Below are 22,449 nucleotides of genomic sequence, written 5' to 3'. Positions count from 1 at the left end.
GAGAACTGACCCAAAAACTTTTGAGATACAGGATGTTAAAGCAATTGGACTATAGTTAGAAGGTTGGGAATGGTCACCCTTCTCTGGGACTGGCTGAATGAGAGCAAACATCCAGCAAAAAGGAAAGGTACAAGTTGATAGACAAAGGTGAAAAAATTCACCTATGCAAGGTGTAAGCACAGAAGCACAGTTCTTGAGGACAACAGGAAGGACTCCATCAGATGGGAGAAATAGGAAGAGAGGAGGGCAGGCACAGAAAATGAATGATAAAGGCTAAGTAAGAAGTAGGAAGCAGTACATCAAGTCAGTGGATGATGGTCGCCACCTGGGGAAGTGGACTTTCTGACCACTACTTGGTGGTGGCCAGAATTAGGATTCAAGTAAGATGGAGGAACAGAAGAAGGGAAAGACGAGAGGAAGGAGTAGTTGCAAGGAGAGTGGAAAGGATACAAGAGGATGAGAAAAAGGCAGAGTATAAGAGAGAAGTGGAGGAACGATTGGGCAAATATGAATTGGAGCAGATGGGAGACGTGGAAGGTGTGTGTAGGATATTTACAGAAGAAATATGTGCAGCATGTGATGTGGTGTGTGGAAGGAAGAGAAGACGAAGGGGGGGTGCAAGGAACAGCGTGGTGGACTGAACAGGTGAGACAGGCTGTGGAACAAAAGAAGAAAGCATACAATGAATGGATGAGAAATAGGGGCGTGGAAGAAGTTGAGAGGCAGAAGAGAGAGTTATATGTAGAAAGAAAGACAGTGGTGAAAAGATTAGTAAGAGAGAGTAAGAAGAGAGTGGATGAGGAATTTGGAAGGAATTTGAGTGTAAAGTGGAGGGACTGTAAGAAAATGTTCTGGAAAGAGGTGAAAAGAGTAAGACAGGGTGGAAGTGAAGTTAGCAAGGGAGTGAAAGATAAAAATGGTAGATTACTAGTGGAGAAGGGAGAAAAAGTGAGCAGATGGAGAGAACACTTTAAGGAATTGTTGAACATAGAGGATGGAAGTAATGCGAGTATAAGTGGCTGGGGAATGGCTGGGAGAAGGAGGGAGGTGAGAAGACAGGAAGAAATCAGTAGGATAGAAGTTGTGGAAGCAATGAAGAAAGTTAAATCAGGGAAAGCCCCAGGAATTGATGGAGTGTGTGGTGAAATGCTGAAGCATGGGGGAGAGATAGTAGTAGAATGGATGTGGAAGATGTGCAGATTGGCCTGGGAGGAAGGTAGAGTCCCAGAGGATTGGAAGTCAGGTATAATTATTCCCTTGTACAAAGGAAAAGGGGAAAAAGAAGTGTGTGGTAATCATAGGGGCATTTGTCTTCTTAGTATAATAGGAAAAGTGTATGGTAGGATACTTATTGACAGAGTTAGAGAAAGAACAGAGAAATTAGTTGGAGAAGAACAGGGAGGCTTTAGGAAGGGAAGAGGTTGTGTTGATCAGATATTCATTCCTAGATCTTTAGTGGAAAAGTTTCTAAAGAAGCGAAAGAAGTTGTATGCGGCTTTCATGGATTTGGAGAAAGCATATGACAGGGTGGATAGACAAGGATTGTGGAAAGTATTAAGAATATATGGAGTAGATGGGAAGTTGCTGAATGCTGTGAAGAGTATGTACGATGAAGCGAAGGCTGCAGTGCGTGTGGATGGTGAACTAAGTGAATTTTTCTCTTTGAAAGTTGGGTTGAAACAGGGATATGTCATGTCCCCATGGTTGTTCAATCTGTACATGGATGGGGTAATAAAAGAGGTACAAGGTAGGGTAGTGGATGTTGGAGTGGCCCTGGTGAGAGAGGATAGTGTTTGGAAACTCCCTGTACTGTTGTTTGCAGATGATACTGTGTTGTTGAGTGAAGACGAAGGAGAGCTGCAAGGCTTGGTGGATGAGTTTGGGAGAGTGTGTAAGAAACGGAATCTAAAGGTGAATGTAGGGAAGAGTAAAGTGATGGTCTTTGAGAGAGGTGAATGTACAGCAAGGCTGGATGGTGAAGAATTGGAAAATGTGAGTACGTTTAAGTACTTGGGTAGTGTGATGAGTAAGGATGGAGGTTTGGAGGGTGAAGTGCTTGAAAGGGTACAGCAGGGAAGAAAGGTTGCTGGTTCTTTGAAAGCAGTGATAAGAAACAGGGAAGTGAGCATGGAAGTGAAAAAGTTACTACATGACAGTATTGTGATACCAACGCTAATGTATGGATGTGAAGCTTGGACGTTGTTGGAAGGACACAAGTCAAGAGTGAGAGCAGTGGAAATGAGTTATTTAAGAGGAGCCTGTGGAGTCACATGGAGAGACAGGCTGACGAATGAGGATATAAAGGAGCATTGTGGTGTGGATGTGGATGTGATAGGAAGCGTTATGAGGAACACACTGAGGTGGTTTGGCCATGTGGAGAGGATGGAGGGTGAAAGACTGACAAAGAGAGTGTATGTGAGTGAGGTGGAGGGGGGAAGAGGGAGGGGGAGGCCAAGGATGAGATGGAGGGATGGGGTGGAGAGGTATATGAGAGAGGGGGGTGTGAGCTGGGAGCAGGGCAGTGAAATGGCGGGGGACAGGGCGACTTGGAGGCGATTTGTTTGTGGCCACCCCAAACGGGATTGAGGTGTCTGGCAATAGATAGATAGATTGATAGATAGACAGATGAATAGTAACAAGATTACAGCACATCACTTTCTGCATTCTCAGTCATCTACAGCCTCTGTAATGTCATCTACTCCTGCACCTGGAATATGAAAACAATTTCGTTTACTGGGTGGCCTGCCGCAAAATTCCACCAACTGACCACAGATGATGGAGTCCCCCATAACTCATGCCTCAAGGGACTCTCCTCTACTTCTGCAAGAACCTAAAATTTACTGTACGTAGTTACTGAAATGATGCTCCATTTTCTCACAAACCTTGCACCTTTTCGCACTGGCTGATGCTCCATTTTCTCACAAACCTTGCACCATTTCACACTGGCTGGAACTCATTCTGTATGGTGGGAGGAGATGTAACTATAGTGGGAGAAGGATGGGCAACAGTACTATCATCCTGGACAGCACCAGCTGTTGGCTGGGCAGTGACACTTCCGTCCACAGCATCCAACGTTATTTGCAATGAACCCCAGCACATCAACTTTCTGGGTCAGGCAGTTAATTTGGTAATTGTCTAGCAGATGTCCCACAGTCAATTTCCATGAAACCTAGGCTATTTTGATAGTTTTTATTGTGATTCATTTGAATCTGACCCTCATAACCATAAGAAATGCATACAGTAGTTTATGAGTTATTGTGAGCTGGCTGTTATATAGCTGGGATGACCATTTTTATTGTGATTCATTCGAATCTGACCCTCACAACCATAAGAAATGCATACGGTAGTTTATGAGTTATTGTGAGCTGGCTGTTATATAGCTGGGATGACCATTGTGACAGAACTGAATGAATCTCACCAAAAACTATTGGCTGTTATATAGCTGGGATGACCATTGTGACAGAACTGAATGAATCTCACCAAAAACTATTGGCTGTTATATAGCTGGGATGACCATTGTGACAGAACTGAATGAATCTCACCAAAAACTATCAAAACTGTCTAGGTTTCATGGGGAAATAATTATAATAACCAAACAAAATCAAGCCTAACCTAACCTTACCTAACCTAACCTATGCTATGATTGTTATTTATTAAATAAAAATTCACAGTACCTTAGTCAATGACGATGAGGATAGAATTTTGCAGCCTCTTTGAAACAGGAGTGGATTTCCTGGTTTTCTGCCTGTCTTTAAAACAGGTTCTACTCCAGGTACTGGTGAAGAAAGGAAGCCCTGTACCGTTGCAACGCCATCGATGCTTATCTTTCCTAAATGTACAATCGTTCCCACACTTTGGGCATTGCACATTTAAAGGTAGAATGTCGCGAGAACGAAGAAATTGAAGGCTGGCCTCATTAACCTCAAAGCATTCCTTGAAAACTGCAACCTGTAACCGAGCCACAACGGCGCAGCCTTCACAGACAGCTGCCATCAGAACACCGAATTTAATAATCCTCTGATTGGCCATGATCAAGTGCATGATTCTGATGTAAGAGTGTATCTTTGCTCTGACTGGCTGCTTTCTATCACGCAGGATAATAAGGACTGAAGAGGACAGTAGGGCCCTACAATGTGACATGAAGCGTCTGGACAACTGGAGCAAGAAGTGCTGCTGTCATTTAATGTAGATAAATGCAAGACCATGCATGCAGGCCACAACAACCAGCAGGCCGACTACCAGCTAAAAGGGACATTACTGGAGAAGTCGACACAAGAGAATGATCTTGGTATCATGGTGTCAAACAGACTTAAGGCCTCTACTCATATTGCAAAGATAACTGCAAAAGCCAATGGTCAACTGGGGATTATAAAATGGAATTTCTCTGTGCTCAGCAGAGAGATACTGGTACCATTATACCTCTTCCTGGTCCACCCAATTCTGGACTACGGAGCTCAGTCTTGGTCTCCACACCTCAAACAAGATATTAAATCACTGGAACGAGTACAGAGGAGAGCCACAAAACTGGTCCCAGAATTGGCCCAGCTGCCTTATGAGGAGAGATGTCGCCGCCTGGAGCTGCAGACGCTGCAGGATAGGAGAATCAGGGGAGACATGATCGAAACGCATAAGCTGCTACACGGATTTGAGGACATCCCCTACGCTCATTTCTTCCAGATGAACAAAAATGATTTGAGAGGGCACTCCCTCATGCTACAGAAGCCAGACCACTGGAGGACAACATTAAAGGGCAACTGGTTCTCCATTAGAGTCATAAACTATTGGAATGCATTCCCTGAGAGTGTAGTGACTGTCCCAACAGTAGCCACATTTAAAGCCCCGGTATGATAGCCACATTAAATCGTTAAGGTACATTGGCTGACAGGTCTTAAGAGGTGGGGAACACCACAAGAAGCCTGCTTCTTAATTCCCCACTATGTATTCATAGGTAAGCATTCATAGGTAAACTCGGAGCCTACTTTCCTCCCCTCTCCTCCCCCCAACCACCAGAAATCCTGCTTCGTAAAGGGGGGTCACCGATATATCATAAAATTGTATTATTTCAAGTAAATTCTTAAATATTCATTTGAAATGGTGTTGCGTTTGGTGAAAGTTGTTTGTATTGTTGAGATTTACTTCCATAAGCTATCAGAACTGACGAGTTTGAAGTGGAGCATCTGGTAGACTAATACCATTAATTTTGTTCGTAGTCTTGGTCAGCCTGTCTTCTAGGCTTTGACATACTTTGCATATCCTGCAAACAAAGGAGCGATCTGTGTTAAAGGATCCGGTGAAACTACCGCCGCAGGCTATGCAAAAAATGTTACTGTTAAGATTATAAGAGAAAACAAATAAAAAATTACTGATTAGCACCTGGAAGAAATAATGGAACAAGAAGTTAGTTTTATAATATCTGCTGGCAAAATAATTACAATTTATAAAATAGTTGCAGGTGAAGGTTTTGCTGCTGTTAAAACTGTACAGGAATAGCTACCTTACTGGTTAGTAAACGTACCTTCACAGAATGTTATTTATCAATAATCTGCAAGAGAATGGAATGCTAACCATTATCTGGAATGATGAACTTCCATAAAAATATACCTGATACTATAACCTGAAACACAGCAATGAAAAGATACAATATACAAACAAATATACTATCTCCTCAAACACATCAATGAAAAATCACAGCACGAATAGAGTACAAAAGTTTCCTCTTATAAAATACACAGTCAGTTAATGCCTAAAAATAAGAAAAAAGTTGTGGTTAGTTTATCAGCATCTGCATAAGGTGGATGTACTGCTGTGTATTACTATCTATCTATTGCCAGACGCCATAATCCCATAAGGAGTGGCCACTTGACTTAGAGTTATTTGTTTTACGGGGAGGGGCACTAACCTTCCACCAACCCACTTGCTGACACATAGGGAGCACATAATTCTATCTATCTATCTATTGCCAGATGCCTCAATCCCGTTTGGGGTGGCCACAAACAAATCGCCTCCAAGTCGCCCTGTCCCCCGCCATTTCACTGCCCTGCTCCCAACTCACACCCCCCTCTCTCATATACCTCTCCACCCCATCCCTCCATCTCATCCTCGGCCTCCCCCTCCCTCTTCCCCCCCTCCACCTCATTCACATACACTCTCTTTGTCAGTCTTTCACCCTCCATCCTCTCCACATGGCCAAACCACCTCAGTGTGTTCCTCATAACGCTCCCTATCACATCCACATCAACACCACAATGCTCCTTTATATCCTCATTCGTCAGCCTGTCTCTCCATGTGACTCCACAGGCTCCTCTTAAATAACTCATTTCCACTGCTCTCACTCTTGACTTGTGTCCTTCCAACAACGTCCAAGCTTCACTTCCGTACGTTAGAGTTGGTATCACAATACTGTCATGTAGTAACTTTTTCACATCCATGCTCACTTCCCTGTTTCTTATCACTGCTTTCAAAGAACCAGCAACCTTTCTTCCCTGCTGTACCCTTTCAAGCACTTCACCCTCCAAACCTCCATCCTTACTCATCACACTACCCAAGTACTTAAACGTACTCACATTTTCCAGTTCCTCACCATCCAACCTCACTGTACATTCACTGACTTCACCTCTCTCAAAGACCATCACTTTACTCTTCCCTACATTCACCTTTAGATTCCGTTTCTTACACACACTCTCAAACTCATCCACCAAGCCTTGCAGCTCCCCTTCGTCTTCACTCAACAACACAGTATCATCTGCGAACAACAGTACAGGGAGTTTCCAAACACTATCCTCTCTCACCAGGGCCACTCCAAGGGGGGTTTTTCAAGAATACTCCCCCAGTATCCTTGCTTGTCGTAAAAGGCGACTAATAGGGTTGGCGGAGGGTTAGTGCCCCTCCCCGGAAAACAACTAACTAAAAAAACATACAACAAGCACATAATTATGGTTTGTTTATATGGTTACCACCCAGCATTGTAAATGGTTTCTTGGCTTACAGGAAACCATTTGGCTTGTCACTCAATGTAAAGCCACCTGTAAAGGACGGAAAAGCAATAAGAAGTGACAGGAAAGATGGGAGAAATAGGAAGAGAGGAGGGCAGGCACAGAAAAAGAATGATATGGGGTATCATAAATTCCTGCAATGGGAGGACAGGAAAAATATAATTACACAAATAATTAATGACAGTAACTAGAACCCACCAACTGATTTTATATTATACCTAAAAATGTGTTAGGCCAATAAAGACAATTATCAGAACAGCAGAACTGAAGGCTGACTAGCTATGCCCAAAATGAAGCACACACAAACACAGCAACACATACAGGTACAGTATATATGATACTTGCCTACAAAAAATACTCTAAAGATCCTTACAAACGAAAATATAAATTTACCCTACCTATAAAAAATGGGGTATATTTCGCAGTAAAAGTTTATGTAACTAGAAAATCAGCTGTTCGGCAAAAACAAAACACGTCGTCTTCTTCTTCTGGGTATAAAGGACCACGGTCGAAAAACACGTTGCCTGTCGATGTAAACAATCGCTGATGTGATTGCTTGGTTCCCAAATATATCGGTCACAATAATTATAAAGTACTGGAATACTCATAGTGAAAAATAAAACAAAATAAAATAAAATAAAATAAAACAATCTTAGGCAGGCATACGCTTTACTTTCAGCAGTAGAAGCACTTTGCCAAATTAGTTCTTCCTGATAGTCTGTCATATAGTTCTGATTATTTCTGGGGTGGTAAATAAATGTTTCTTGTTAAATCTGTTTCACCCCATTGTTGTTGCTGTGTCAACCCGTTTGATTCGTCAGTTATCCTAACAGCAAAAGCAGCTGTCCTAACCTAACATAGCTTAACTGTACCTCATAATTTAACCTAGCCCAACCTAACCTCCAGTTGGTAATGAGAAACGAAATCCACCTGAGTACATTGAGCAAGATTCTTCCATTACGAGGGAAACAATCACAAGGTACGACTGATAATAACGGGAGGGGGGAGGGGATTCAGTAGGAAAAGGTCATTTACCACCCTGAAAATGGTAAGAAACAGAAAACAAATTGGAAGAATATGAATTAAACTGGTAAGGTCTTTCTGCTGCTTAAAGTAAAGGGTACATTTACCCTATTTTAATCCATTAATACTGAAATTGATTCTGGAACAAAATATACAGTAAATGCACGCGGTTACCTCGTCAGTCAGATCCTCTGGCGGGACACGGCGAATTTAACAGTATCTAGTAGAGATGTGGGTGCCAAAGCAAAACTTCTTAAACAGGATATAATATATATATATATATATATATATATATATATATATATATATATATATATATATATATATAACTTCAAAACAACGAAGCTTACCGTCTAAATCATTAAACACTCAATCACAGAGATCATACAGTAATAAACTGAGTGTCCTACTCAGTCTTCTTCTTCTTTTCCTTTCGGCTCTCCCTTTAGGGGTCGCCACAGCGGATCACCCGTCTCCATCTTACTCTGTCTTCTTCTCTTACACCTACCACCATGTCCTCCTTCATTACATCCATAAACCTTCTCTTTGGCCTTCCTCTCTTTCTCCTGCCTGGTAACTCCATTTCCAGCATCCTCCTCCCGACATACTCCTCATCCCTCCTCCGCACATGTCCAAACCATCTCAGTCTCGCCTCTCTAGCTTTGTCCCCAAACTGACTTACGTGTGCTGTCCCTCTAATATGTTCATTTCTAATTTTGTCCAACCTCGTCACTCCTAGTGAAAAACGCAACATCTTCAATTCTGCTACCTCCAACTGTGCCTCCTGTCTTTTTGTCAGTGGTACTGTCTCCATTCCGTACAACATGGCTGGCCTTGGTACAGTCATAAACTTTCCCCTCCGTTTCTGCAGAGACCCTTCTGTCACAGATCACTCCTGTCACCTTTCTCCACCCACTCCATCCCGCCTGCACTCTCTTGTTTACCTCTCTACCACACTCTCCGTTACTTTGTACAGTTGATCCCAAGTATTTGAATTCATCTACCTTTGCCACCTTTACACCTTGCAGCCTCACGGTTCCCCTGTCATCTCTCTCATTTACACACATGTACTGAGTCTTGCTTCTGCTTACTTTCATTCCCCTTCTCTCCAGTGCATATCTCCATCTCTCAAGCTCTGCCTCAGCTTCCTCCCGGCTCTCACTACATATCACAATGTCGTCCGCAAACATCTTTGTCCACGGAGGCTCCTGTCTAATTTCATCTGTCAATCTGTCCATCACCATTGCAAACAAGAAGGGACTCAAAGTCGATCCTTGATGCAATCCCACCTCCACCTTGAAACCCTCAGTCATTCCTACTGCACATCTCACTGCTGTTACACTATCGTCGTACATGTCTCCTACTCAGTACCATCTAAAAAAAAAAAAAAAAAAAAAACTCAGTACCATCTATGAAACAAAGCTAATACTGAATATTAAACACATATACAAACAAAACTCACTGACGTAAAACAAACCGTATTTACGCTGCACAACACTTAGCAGCCAAACAATTTCTAGATCACTCACCTAGACGCATGACCATCACATTCTTGTAATCACACACGCAAAATACCGAAACAAGGAACTCAACGATGGGTGGCGGACAGGGGAAGGCCTTGCAGATAGATATTCGGGGTGCCGTCTTAGACGGGGCGGACCATGGGACCCGCTATAGATATATAGGGTTGAAATGGTTGCACCGAATATACTGGATAAGGTGGCACAGAAATTACGTCTCACCAGAATCTATGTGGCAGGGAGGTGACATTATTTGCCACAATCTCCCCAATCAAACATAAATTCTACTGATAATGCTTCTCGAGCGTTGCTGTTGGATTATTGTCTGCTAAACGTCGAACAGCACTGCCTTATGTGCTTACGGCTAGTGTGCCACCGAAAGTGAGGATGCACCGTCTCAGCAAATCAGAGACTGTGACATTAAATATACCAGTTATTTACAAACTCTTCACTAAAGTCCTTATGGATAGAGTAACAACGAATCTGGAAGAAAACCAACCTTGTGAGCAGGCAGGATTCCAAAGTGGGTATTCGACTACTGATCATCTTTACACAATGAATCAGCTTACTGAGAAAACTATAGAATATAATAAACCACTGTGCTCAGGTTTTGTTGATTACGAAAAGGCTTTTGGTTCAGTGAAGCACATTGCAATCATAAATTCACTGTGGGAACAAGGTGTAAATGAGAACACTGGAGAACTTGAAACACATATAAAGAAGGAACTGCTACAGTTAAATATCATAAAGACTCAGAAAAAATTAAGATTGAGAAGGGCGTGCACCTAGAAAGTATTTTCAGAAAGCTAGACTTAGAGAACAAAGGAGTAAACATAGATGGAGAAAACCTAAACCATTTAAGATTTGCAGATGACATTTTCCTAATCTCGGAAACAACAGACACATCGCAAGAAATATTAAATGGCCGAAATAGAGAAAGTCTCAAAATAGGGCTAAAGATGAACCAGAGAAAACTGAAGTAATGTTCAATACAAACACATCAAAGAGCATCATCGGAGTAAGCGAAGAAATTCTTGAAAAAGTCGAAGAGTATAATTACTTAGGGCTCAGAAAACACTAAAACCTTCGAAAGACCATGACAGGAAAATAATAAGACGCATTACAATTGGATGGAAGCTTTTGCTAAACATAGAGCCTCCATGAAAAGTAACTTGCCAATATGTATGAAACGAAAAGTATATAAAGAATGTATAATCCCAGCTATGGCATATGGTTTTGAGACCTGGAAACTGACAAAATTCATGGAAAATCAACTAAGCCGTTCTCAAAAAGCAATGGAAAGGTCAATGTTGGGAATATCTTTGAGAGACAGGAAAAGATCAGCTTGGGTGAGAGAGCAGACTTAGTAAAAAACATTACAGAAGTTACTAGAGGCTTCCCCAAAGGGAGCATCACACCAGCCGAGAGCCGATACATACCTAGCGCGGTTCGGAATATGACCTTGACCTTGATCTACTCTCACCAATTTCGAACTCGTAGGAGATTTTCATCCCTACTACACACCTGTAGAATTTTGTGATGATATCTTGAGCGGTTGCGAGGTTATCGTGCTGACAGACACACAAACACTGTGACAGAAACAAACTGAAAACAATACTCGTAGGGGATTTCCATCCCTACTACACACCTGTAAACTTTTGTGATGATGTCTTGAGCAGTTGCAAAGTTATCGTTCTAATAGACACACAGACCTTGACCTACTGTACTTTCACCAATTTAGAACTCCCGATTGATTTTTTTTTTTCCAGCTACACCTCTGTAAAATTTTGTGATGATATCTTGAGCAGTTGCGAAGTTACCGTGCTAACAGAAACACAGACAGACAGAAGGACTGACAGACAAACTGAAAACAATATCAGCTTCGCTATCGCGGCTGGTAATAATGGAAAAGAAATGGAGATGGGCAGGTCATGTAGCAAGAATGAGAGATAACTGATGGAGCTAGGGGCTGACTAACTGGACTCCAAGAGACTGTAACCGTAGGAGAAAAAGACCAGACAGGAGATGGAAAGATGAGACAGAGTAGTTTGCAGGCAAAACGTGGCTGACATTGGCTCAGTCAAGGAATTGGTGGAAAAGGATGGGGGAGGCCTTTGTTCAGTAGCGGACTTCCAAAGGCTTATGATTATGATGATGATGGTTTGCAGAGCTAACCAGGACGTCCAACCAACAAGGCAGTCGGGTAGCGTAGAAGGAAGGAATAGGTATGGAAGGAAGTTAGTTGAAGGGGGAAAAAATGAGGATATTGATGCTTTCTGTGATCTTTTTAACATTACCTCAAGTCAGGGATGTGTTATGTTACCTTCGCTGTTCAGTATAGAGTATATATGGATGGAGTAGCCACACCGATGAAAACAGGGACAGCAGGCGCAGGAGCAAAACTGAAGCTAAATGGCAATTAATGGAGTCTTGTAACCTGCTAATATGATGACGATGCTGAGTTGGTCACAGAAAAGGTGAGTGGTTTGCAAAAGGTACCGAATGAGTTTGAAAGAGTTTGCACGAGAAAATTAAAAGTAGATATGAAGAAAAGTAAGATAATGGTTTATGAAGGGAAATAATATGACATAATAGATTATGGCAGGCGGGACAGAGTACAGAGAAGAAACAAAGTGAACTACAGGATTCAGATGGAATGTGAAATCCTTGAGGAGGTGGACAGTTTTAAGTATTTGGGAGCTCCAGTGTAGAAATATGGCAAAATAGCGGGTGAGGTTGAAAAGAGATTACTCCAAAGAAGAAGTGTATTTGGAAAGCTGTGCCGCATTTTGAGAGGTAGGAGAGTTAGTAAGGAGGGTATCGTTACCTGTGTGAATATGGCAGTGAATGCCCGAGAGCTGTCGTGATTACAAGTTGCAGAAATTACCTTTCTAAGAATAGCCGCGGGCATTGGCAGGAGAAGGGAAGTAAGTGATAGTGAGATTTATGGGCATTATGGATCGGAATATAGGCCTATAGGTATAGGAGGGATGTGAAACTGCTGAGACGGTAGGCTACAGAGAATGTACAGTATACTGTATAGTCAAGGTGTTAAAGAAAGTTTGTGAAAGTGATATCGAGTTCATTGTTGACAAAGGTAGACTTTATGTAGTACGGAAGACTGAGGAGAAGGATACTGGTAAAAGAGAATGAAGAGAAAGAGGAGTGTTTGAAAGAGTGAGAGGCGTGCGTGGATGATGTAACATGGAGACGTTTATGTCACGGTCGTCACCTGTTCTGGAGGTCCCAGGAGGAAGCAGGCCGTCGGATATGTTTTTGATGATGAAATGCTCTTTGCTGATAACTTCTTACGACTGATGTTTTTTGCATTAGTGATTTCTAAACATTTTTCATAGTCGTTCTATTCCTTGGCATCAATAAGACTGAAGAAATATTTTACTCTCTCTCTCTCTCTCTCTCTCTCTCTCTCTCTCTCATGCACACTTTCCCCTGCGTGCTGTCATCAGAGCCATAACCTCCACCTCTCTGGTTCCCTGTTCGACAATAAACACACATCACTCCATTACCGCATCTCTCACTTTCTCTCTTCTATTTCCCTTTCACTTTCTCATTCTCTCACTCCCCTCTCCCTCTATTGAACTGTCTATCTGTGTCTATCTGGATTTATCTACCTACGTACATCTCTATCAATATGTCCTCTTTTTTGTCCATTGATCTGTTAATCTACCTATTTCGATATCGATTTTCATCCTTCACCGACTCCCCTTCAACGTCTCTCTACAGCTTTGTACTATCAAAAAAATTTTCCCTTCATTTTAAACAGCTTGACCATACTGTACATATTATTTACAACGCATTTTTTCTGCAGTTTCCTAGACTCTTCTCGACATAAGTAGTTCCCACTCAGCCTGTGGTCTGGAGGAGGGGGTAGGGGAGAGCCTTCTTGCTGTTCTCTCCTAATCTTTTAATGGATAAAGTACGACTTCCCAGTAACAATAACCTTGGGGCTGCAGGGAGATTCTCTGAGGTGAATAAAACCGTTCGTCATCAGCTGGAATATATGACAAAGTTTTCTCTAGTCCCTCCTCAGCAATAATCGTGATGGTTTCTGACATTTATGGTATCCTACGTTTCTCATGAGCACAGTGAAATCGCCTGAAACCAGTGAAATCGTCTGAAGTCTGTGAAATCGTCACGTCAGTAAAATCTTCTGAAACCAGTGAGACCGCCTGAAACCAGTGAAATTCTTCTAAAGTCAGTCAGAACACAATACAAATCAGGCGTTCCGCGGCCAAAGGATTAAGGCCGGAACACTACATTGGGTCCGTGAGGTTTGTATATCTACGTAACTTTTAAGTCCTCTCTCTCTCTCTCTCTCTCTCTCTCTCTCTCTCTCTCTCTCTCTCTCTCCCATTTTATCCTCTTACCCTGCCAAACTCACTCACTCTCAACCACCAAATCCTCTTCTCCCTCCCTTGTCACACTCCCTTTCTCTCTCTCTCTCTCTCTCTCTTCATCCCATGCCATCTCCTCCACTTACTGCATTCATTCAAGTGCAAAGAATAACCTGCAAGTGTCCAGACGGTGTAATATTCTCTCTCTCTCTCTCTCTCTCTCTCTCTCTCTCTCTCTCTCTCTCTCTCTCTCTCTCTCTTCATCCAGGTGCACGAAGTGACCTGCAAGTGCTCAGCCGGTGTAATATTCTGTCTCCCTCCCTCCCTCCCTCCCTCCTCCTCCCTCTCCCACTCTCTCGGGTTTCATTTCTTTCTTGCACTCCTATCCCTCCTCCTTCTCTCTTTCCCTCCCCCATTCCTTCCCCTTCTCGTCTTACAGGCTTCATTCAGGTGCACAAAGCGGCCTGCAAGTGCTCAGACGGTGTAATATGGCAAGCAAAAATACCCTCATGGAGTTTATGGCTCTTACACTCAAGTGGCCAATAGCGCGGAACACGGCTTTTCTTTATGAGGGTGGGATGTACCTCGACCCTCCCAGCCCTGCGTCTTCTTTCCTCTTTTTTTCCTGCTTAAGCCACACTATGCTATTCTGGAGGCGGCGAGAGTGAAATAAAGAATAAGTCATGGCAATAAAGAAGACAAGGAGAGAGTGAAATAAAGAATGTCATGGCAATCAGGAAGACGAGGCGAGAGCGAAATAAAGAATAAGTCATGGCGATCAGGAAGTCAGTCCCCACAGCATGATGACGTTATTGACGGTGTATTCTTGGTATCTCTAAAAGACTTTATAAAATTCTGTGGGAATATCTGAATTGGTGAAGTTCTATGCAGCCTTATTAAACCCCTTCACCATTAGAAAAAAATTACTTAAGTTAAATAAAAACGTCTAGAGTATGATGATAAATACTTCAACGACGCGAAATAAGTTAGAGAAAGGAGAGTAAGGAAGGCAATGAGAAATGAGGAAAAGTGAAAGAGTACGAGCAACGGGAAGGATAAGGAGGGGTGGGACGAGGAAACAGGGGAGAAGGGGAGCAAGGAAGGCGATGAGATAAAGAGGAAGGGGGAAGGAGGAGCGGCTAAGTATAGGGAAAAGAGGAAGGGGGCGGAGACGGGGAGAGGTCAAGGTAGGTGGAAGTGGAGAGACTAAGAAAAGATGAGGACACACCAAGGAAGAAGAAAAAATTAAAGAGGAGGGGGTACAGTACAGACTCCGGAAGAAAGAAGGAAGGAGCAAGGAAGGCCCAAGGAGAGAGAGAGAGCGAGAGAGAGAGAGAGAGAATACAAAACAGGAGAGAGGTGAAAGAGTACGAGAAGGGGGATGGATGAGGGGATGGATGGACAAGGAAGGAAGGCTGGGTCAGAGGATGGATGTGGAGACGAGGGGGTTTTAACGACGAGGGTTTAGAAAGAAGGGAAAGGAGGGAAGGAGAGGGGGAGATGGGATGGAGAGGGGGAGAGGGGATGGAGAAGGGGAGAGGGGAAGGAGAGGGGGAGAGGGGATGGAGAGGTGGAGATGGGTAGGAAAGGGGCAGTGGAGAGGTCAAGATGCGAGACGACGCTAATGATGGAGGGGATGGGGTCTGAGGGCAGTCGAGGTGGGTGTGTTTCTACCAGCAATATCCTCCTCCACGAGAGACATGTAGCACACACCAGGTAATTCTCTCTCTCTCTCTCTCTCTCTCTCTCTCTCTCTCTCTCTCTCTCTCTCTCTCTCTCTCTCGCCGTGTGTGTGTGTGTGTGTGTGTGTGTGTGTGTGTGTGTGTGTGTAAGACAGTGAGAGAGAGAGAGAAAGAGAATGATCTTCCGTCATGCAATACACAGTGTAGCACAGACCAAGTGATAGACGGGAAGGGCTGGAGAGGAGGGGGGCGATGGGCTGAAGGCTTTGAAAGTGAGAGACAGATGCGAGAGACAGGCAAGTTGAGGAGCAGTAACAGTGAATGAGAGTGAGAGAGTAGTGGAGTCAATGGCAGAATGGTGGGCTTGAATGAGGGGAGCGAGTGAGGGGAAGAGTAGTAGAAATGAAAAAGGTGGAGAGAGTATTATTATGACAGAGAACGAAGAAAGAGTGCGGGGAGAAATGATTATCAGTAGACGAGGGTAGGAGAATGAGTAGAAGGGTGGTAGTAATGAATGACGGAGGGAAGAGAGACTGAGGGGAGGGATGCTGGCAATAAACGAGGGGAAGAGATCATGGGGAAGGGTGGCAGTAATGAATAAGAGGGTTAGGGGAGAGAGGGAGGGGAGGGGTAATAACAATGCATGAGGGGAAGAGAGTGGAGTGCGTGAGGGGACATTTCTGTGTCGTCAGCATCTGAGTCGAGGCTATTGTATGTGGGTTATATGGGAGCGACTGACTGAAGATCTAGCCATTTATCTTTTACGCACGGAGATAGACAGATAGACAGAAAGATGGATAGACAGATAGATAGATGAATAGATAGATAGGTAGATAGGCAGAAACAGATAGGCAGAGATAGATAGACAGATAGCTGGATAGATAGATAGGTAGATAAATAAACAGACAGATGGATGAACAGATAAATAGGTAGATAGCGACTGACTGAAGCTCTAGACATTTACTTTTTACGCACGACACTACAGGGAGATAGACAGATAGATGGAAAGATGGATAGACAGATAGAGAGATGAACAGATAGATAGGTAGATAGGCAGAAACAGCTAGGAAGAGACAGACAGACAGATAGCTGGATAGAATGATAGGTAAATAAACCGACATCGATAGATAGATGAAAAGACAGATAGGTACAGAGGCAGAAACAGATAGGTAGAGATAGACAGACAGATGGATAGACAGAAAAGTAGACAGATAGCTATAGATAGGTAGAGAGGCATATAGGTGGATGGACAGACATATATAAATAGGTAGACAGATGGATAGACAAATAGATAGATTAATTGATTGATTGACAGATAAACAGATAGACAGATGGATGGATGGGTGGGTGGATGGATGGATGGGTGGGTGGATGGATGGATGGATGGGTGGATGGATGGATGGATGGATGAATAAATAGGTGGACAGACAGATAAATAAACAGACAGATTGACAGGTAGATTGAGAGAGAGAGAGAGAGAGAGAGAGAGAGAGAGAGAGAGAGAGAGAGAGAGAGAGAGAGAGAGAGAGAGAGAGTAATTAAAGTAGGCAGTAATGAGGAAATAATGAGGAATGAGCCGAAACAAATGGACTGGCAAAGGAAAAAATAACACTAAGAAAGGAAGGAAAAAGGGAAGATGGATTATAGACAAATAATGTGAAGGAAGAGAAAAAGGAAATAATAATAATAATAATAATAATAATGATAATAATAATAATAATAATAATAATAATAATAATAATAATAATAATAATAATAATAATAATGATGATAATAATAATAATAATAATAATAATAATAATAATAATAATAATAATTATTATTATTATTATTATTATTATTATTATTAGTAGTAGTAGTAGCAGTAGTGGTATATTTTTATTATTATAGGATGATGATTTTTTTTTTTCGGTAGAAGTGTGGAGATGGAGGAGGAGGAGGAGGAGGAGGAGGATAGGGGAGGGAAGGAGGAAGAAAACAAGCAAGGAAGGAAGGAAGGAAGGAAGGAAGGAAAAAAAGAGAAAGGAAAGATAGGAACAGAAAAAGGAAGAAAATAAGAAGGTAAGGAGGAACTAAGAGGACAACATGAGAAAGTCTTGTAGTATGTGAGGGAAAACAACGGGAAGACGAGAAGGAAAACAATACAATTTAGTGAAAGAGGGAAAACATGAGGAAATGGAGGAAAATATGAACAACAAGAAGGAAAAAAAGATGAACAGAAAGGACAAGGAAGAATACTAGTTAAAATAGCAAATATTGACAAAGAGAAAGAAATATGAGGAAAGATAAGGAAAATAAAGAAATGGGAGGAAAAAAGAAGAAAGGTGAAAGAAGTAGGCAAAGAAAAAGAAAAAAGGAAGAGAGAAGGGAAGAGAGAGAGAAAAAAAAGAACAGAGAAACATTGAAAATAAGAGGACAATATGAATAAAGTAAAAAATAAGGCAAAGAAGAAGAGAATAAAAGGGAGAGAAAGATACGGGAATCAGAGGAAAAAGAAGATAAAATATGGAGATTGACTGAAGAGGAGGATGGAAGAAAATGAGAGAAGAGGAGGAAGAATAAAAGAAAAAAATGGTAAGAGGGGGAAGAACAGGGATGACTCTCGTGGGAGGAAGAAAGGAGTGACAGGGAAAGTGCTGGGAGGAAGGAGGAGAGAGGAAGGAGAAAGAAAGAAAGATGGAAGGAGGCAAAGGGGAAGAAGAAGAAGGAGAGGAAGATGAAAGGATGCAAGGGAGGAGGAGAAGGAGGAGGAGGAGGAGGAGGAGGAGGAGGGGAGGAAACTGAAAAGAGCAAGGGGGGAGGAGGAAGGGAAGGAGAAGAAGATGAAAGGAAGCAAGGGAGGGGGAGGAGTAGGGAGAGGAGGAGGAAGAGGAAGACGGAGAAATAAGGAGAAATGAGAAAGAGGAAATGAGACAGAGAGGGTGTGAGGACTGAGGTAAGGTGAGAGGAAAGTCATGGAAGGAAAGAAGGAAGAGAGGAAGGAATAGGAGGGAAGGAAGTAAGGCCGGGAAAGGAGGGAAGGAAGGAAGGAAAGAATAGGAAGGAAAGAGGGAAGGAGGGAATATGAAGGAAGGAAGGAAGGAATAGGAAATACGGAAGTGAGGCTGGGAAAGGAAGAAAGGAAAGACAAAAAGAATTAATAGGAAGGTCTGAAGTAAGGCTGGGAAAGGAAGGAAAGAAGGAAGGAAGGAATGGGAAGGAGGGAAATAAGGCTGGGAAAGGAAAGAGGGAGGGAAGGAAAGAAGGAATCAGGAAAGAAAGGAAGTGAAGTAAGGAGGGAAGTACAGAAGAAATGAGTGAAGAAGGAAGGAGGAAAGAAGGAGAGAGAAGGAGGAGGAATAATGGATGGAGAAGAGGCTGTGGGGTTGAGGTAAGGTGAAAGGGCATCCGAGAGCGATTTTGTAGTTTGATGGGAATAAAAGAAATAAAAAAAGAAAGAGGAGAAAGATTGACTGATTGATTGTCCCGATCATAACCTGGCTTCGCAACAACGAGGTTATATGGAGCCGAAAAGAAGAAGAAAAAGAAGAAGATGAAGCAGAAATAACGATGAAGTAAGCAACAAGAGGAAAGAAGGGCGAGGTCGGAAAGAGGTAGAAAGTGGAATGAAGGAAAGAAGAAAGGGGTTAAGAAAGGAGGAGGAAGGAAGGAAGGAAAGAAGGAAGGAGAGAAGGACGGGCAAGAGAGGCTGTGGGGTTAAAGCTAAGTGCATTTGCCACTTCCTGGGAATTTTCTTCACCAGAGGTACAGAATAGCAACGACACATTAAAATACCACGAAGAAGAAGAAAAAGGAGGAGGAGGAGAAGGAGGAGGAGGAGGAGGAGGAGGAGGAGGAGGAGGAGGAGGAGGAGGAGGAGGAGGAGGAGGAGGAAGAAGAAGAAGAAGAAGAGAGGGGAAATTCAAAGAGGAGAACAAATGTGAGACGGAGGAGGAGGAGGAAATTCAAAAAGAAGGAGTGGAATAGGCGCGAGAAGGAAAAGGAGAATGAGAAAGAAGTAAAACAGAAAATAAAATGAAGAGATCTCAACGTTCTCAGTCAATACTTATGCATAATCTACTGTACTTGATTTACAGAAAGAAAAAATCCTGTTCTTTCCAACTGCAAGAGATCCAGTTATCTTACTTGCTTGTCTTCATGCAATCACCCGGCCGGCACCATCCTTTCCACGTCATCATCATCACCATCATCATCAACATCGTTATCTTAACCTCTTTTGCACTACACACGGGGGGGGAGGGATGGATCCAGGAACAGGAAAATTAAAGTACAAAAATAAAGGATCCATCAACAGTTTTCGGTAAAAATGGGCCACAAACTGATTCATTCATTATTCAAGCATTAGGAATTCTTGGATGCACCTCATAAGCCAGAGCGATCCACGCAGAACTGCGCTTCATTAACATCTGTGAGATAGAGCCTTTCTGTCGTTGATACAGGTTGTCCCAAGGGAATTTAGCATTAATATTTTTTTTATCTTCAGAAAGTTACGGAGCTACAAATATGTTATAACCTCATAGGGGAAATGGTCTATTAAAAGGCCATCAGTATTTATATCTCCGTGGTGGTTGAGAAATATGCCCATGTTCGAATAGCATTTTTTACTCCAAAGCAGCCCTCGAATAATCTGTAAATAGAAAACAAATCGCAAAACACAGGATAACATACTATATCAAACTTACAGCAACAGCTCGTGTTCTTTTACCTCCTTTTTCACAATTCACAACCCACTTTTCACGATCAGACTAGGGTAGCCGCCACAAATACCCATCTTTCCCACACCCACTCAGGAACTCGAGTAACTTCACACAAAAAATAAATAAATAAATAAATAAATAAAATAAAACTGGACGTTACTTAACAGAGCAAAGGTATACTTACCCCTCCCCCCCCGTTCTCTTCAGGTAGTTAAGTGCTACAGGTGGGAATGGTGAGGCTTGAATCGTAGTCTTGGGAGGCATTCTAACACCTCTTCCTCATCAATTTTTTTTTTAAATTTTATATTTCTTTGTACTTCTTTATGCTATTATACTGTTCTTACTTTAACTTGATCCAAAATTGCCATATTTCCAAAATGAATTCAGAGCTGCAGCGATAGATTAACACTGGAATATGATGCTAGTCACGTGAGATGCCATGGAATGCATGAAGAGCCATAGCATTACCTTACTCTGCCACTGAGCTGCGTGAGGTATGCTGCCAAAGAACAAATATCTGGGCCAAGTAAGGTGAAATTAGTTTAGTCTTTTTATTAGGGACACCGACTGCAGGCATAGGATAATGGAGATTATTACAGCACCCTACTCACAAATGAGTTGATAAGGAAGAGGTGCTACGGATCCTCCTTCACGAACGAGAATACAGACCCAATCTCCGTCCGCGATACCAACCTGAAACGAAGAAACCTTCAGTCAGATTTTTTAGACGACAAAAATTAGTAGTGGTATTGTGACGAACAATAAGTGTATGTATATATATTTCAAAATCTTTCTCAACCTATAATTGTCGCAGCATAGAGTAATATGTATCTGTTGCTTTTTAGATATCATTCAGTGTTAGTTTTTCTTTTGTAGTCGTGAAGAAATAGTACACAGCAGTAGCAGCAGCAGCAACGACAACAACAATAATGATGATGATAATAAGATTAATAATAATAGTAATAATAATAATAATAATAATAATAATAATAATAATAATAATAATTAGAAAACGGAAATTGCGTTAGCAACTTCAATAACTCACCACATGACAAGATCATCCAATTTCTTCCTCATTTCAAATGCAGGGGCTGATTTATTCCCCAGTACATATTGCTGGAGCCGGTAATTTCAACGGGCCTCATATAGCGTTCCCTTCGAAGTGAAGGTATTATGGCCCTCCTAGAAGAGTGTCAAACAGGCCATGACCTTGAATTTTGGGTCAAGGTCATTCATACTTGGTAACCATGCATAGCATATCAAGTTCTTGAAATGTATTTGGTGATTACAGCTCAGTTCTATCTTGTTTTTTTTATATTGTGCACTCAATGACTCCGAAGTACTTTCCATTGACCCCTGGGAGCTCTCAAGCTACTGGACCAACTGGGCCCATATTCATTTCAGACCTGCTCCCCGACCTTGGCTATATACCACAAAGATTTCAAGTCTGTACCTTTAGTGGTTTCTGAGAATCAGCAAATTGATTATTTTTATAGGTTTATGGCTGTAACTGGAAAACCAATACAGCGAACTGGATGATACTGGGTCATATGAAGCCACCAGCTGGGGTACTCAGATGGCCCTGTATATTGGCCGTAGCTTTGAAATTGAGCGAATACGAGCACTTTACTTCTTTGTAAGAAAGAATAATAATAAGAATAGTAATACTGACAAGAACAGTATAACTCACCACTAGCGTGGTGAGTTATAACAATAATAATGATATAATAATGATAATAATAATAATAATAATTATAACAATATTACTACTACTATTACTACTACTACTACTACTGTTCTAGGACAATTGACCCCCGGACAGTTGCCCCCTGGACATCTGCCCCCGGACAACTGCCCCCTGGATAACTGCCCCCTGGATAACTGCCCCCTGGATAACTGCCCCCATAGGATTATTTCCCCCAGGACAACTGCCCCACGGATAAATGCCCTCGTAGGATAATTGCCCCCCACGGATAACTGCCCCCGCATCCACGACAGGCAAGAGACAGACAATATTATAAATGTATATTTTTATAAATGTATTTTTCGTACAATATAATCAGATCGTTGAAACATAGGTCATGTCACATGTCATGTCACATAGGTCATGTCGATGTTGAAGAGGTGCATGCATACATTTTCAAAATTAAAACTGCAAATTGTGAGCGATGCTCCGCAGA

The 22,449-nt window shown here is 42.2% G+C and overlaps 1 protein-coding gene across 1 annotated transcript; it reads left to right on the top strand.

The window, feature by feature from the left end:
- The first annotated feature begins 4,203 nt into the window (after nt 1–4,203).
- On the top strand, nt 4,204–22,246 carry LOC145399141 (uncharacterized). Its single transcript, XM_080271879.1, has 2 exons — nt 4,204–4,842; nt 22,178–22,246. The coding sequence occupies exons 1-2, from the start codon at nt 4,204–4,206 to the stop codon at nt 22,244–22,246; spliced, it is 708 nt and encodes a 235-aa protein (XP_080128005.1).
- Nucleotides 22,247–22,449: the final 203 nt, after the last annotated feature.

Source organism: Coenobita brevimanus, chromosome 47 (genome assembly GCF_032717465.1).
Source record: "Coenobita brevimanus isolate Jiangsu-jjx chromosome 47, ASM3271746v2, whole genome shotgun sequence".
Lineage (NCBI taxonomy): Eukaryota > Metazoa > Arthropoda > Malacostraca > Decapoda > Coenobitidae > Coenobita > Coenobita brevimanus.
Note: the sequence above shows the minus strand (reverse complement) of the source record. Positions and strands in the feature narration are given on the sequence as shown.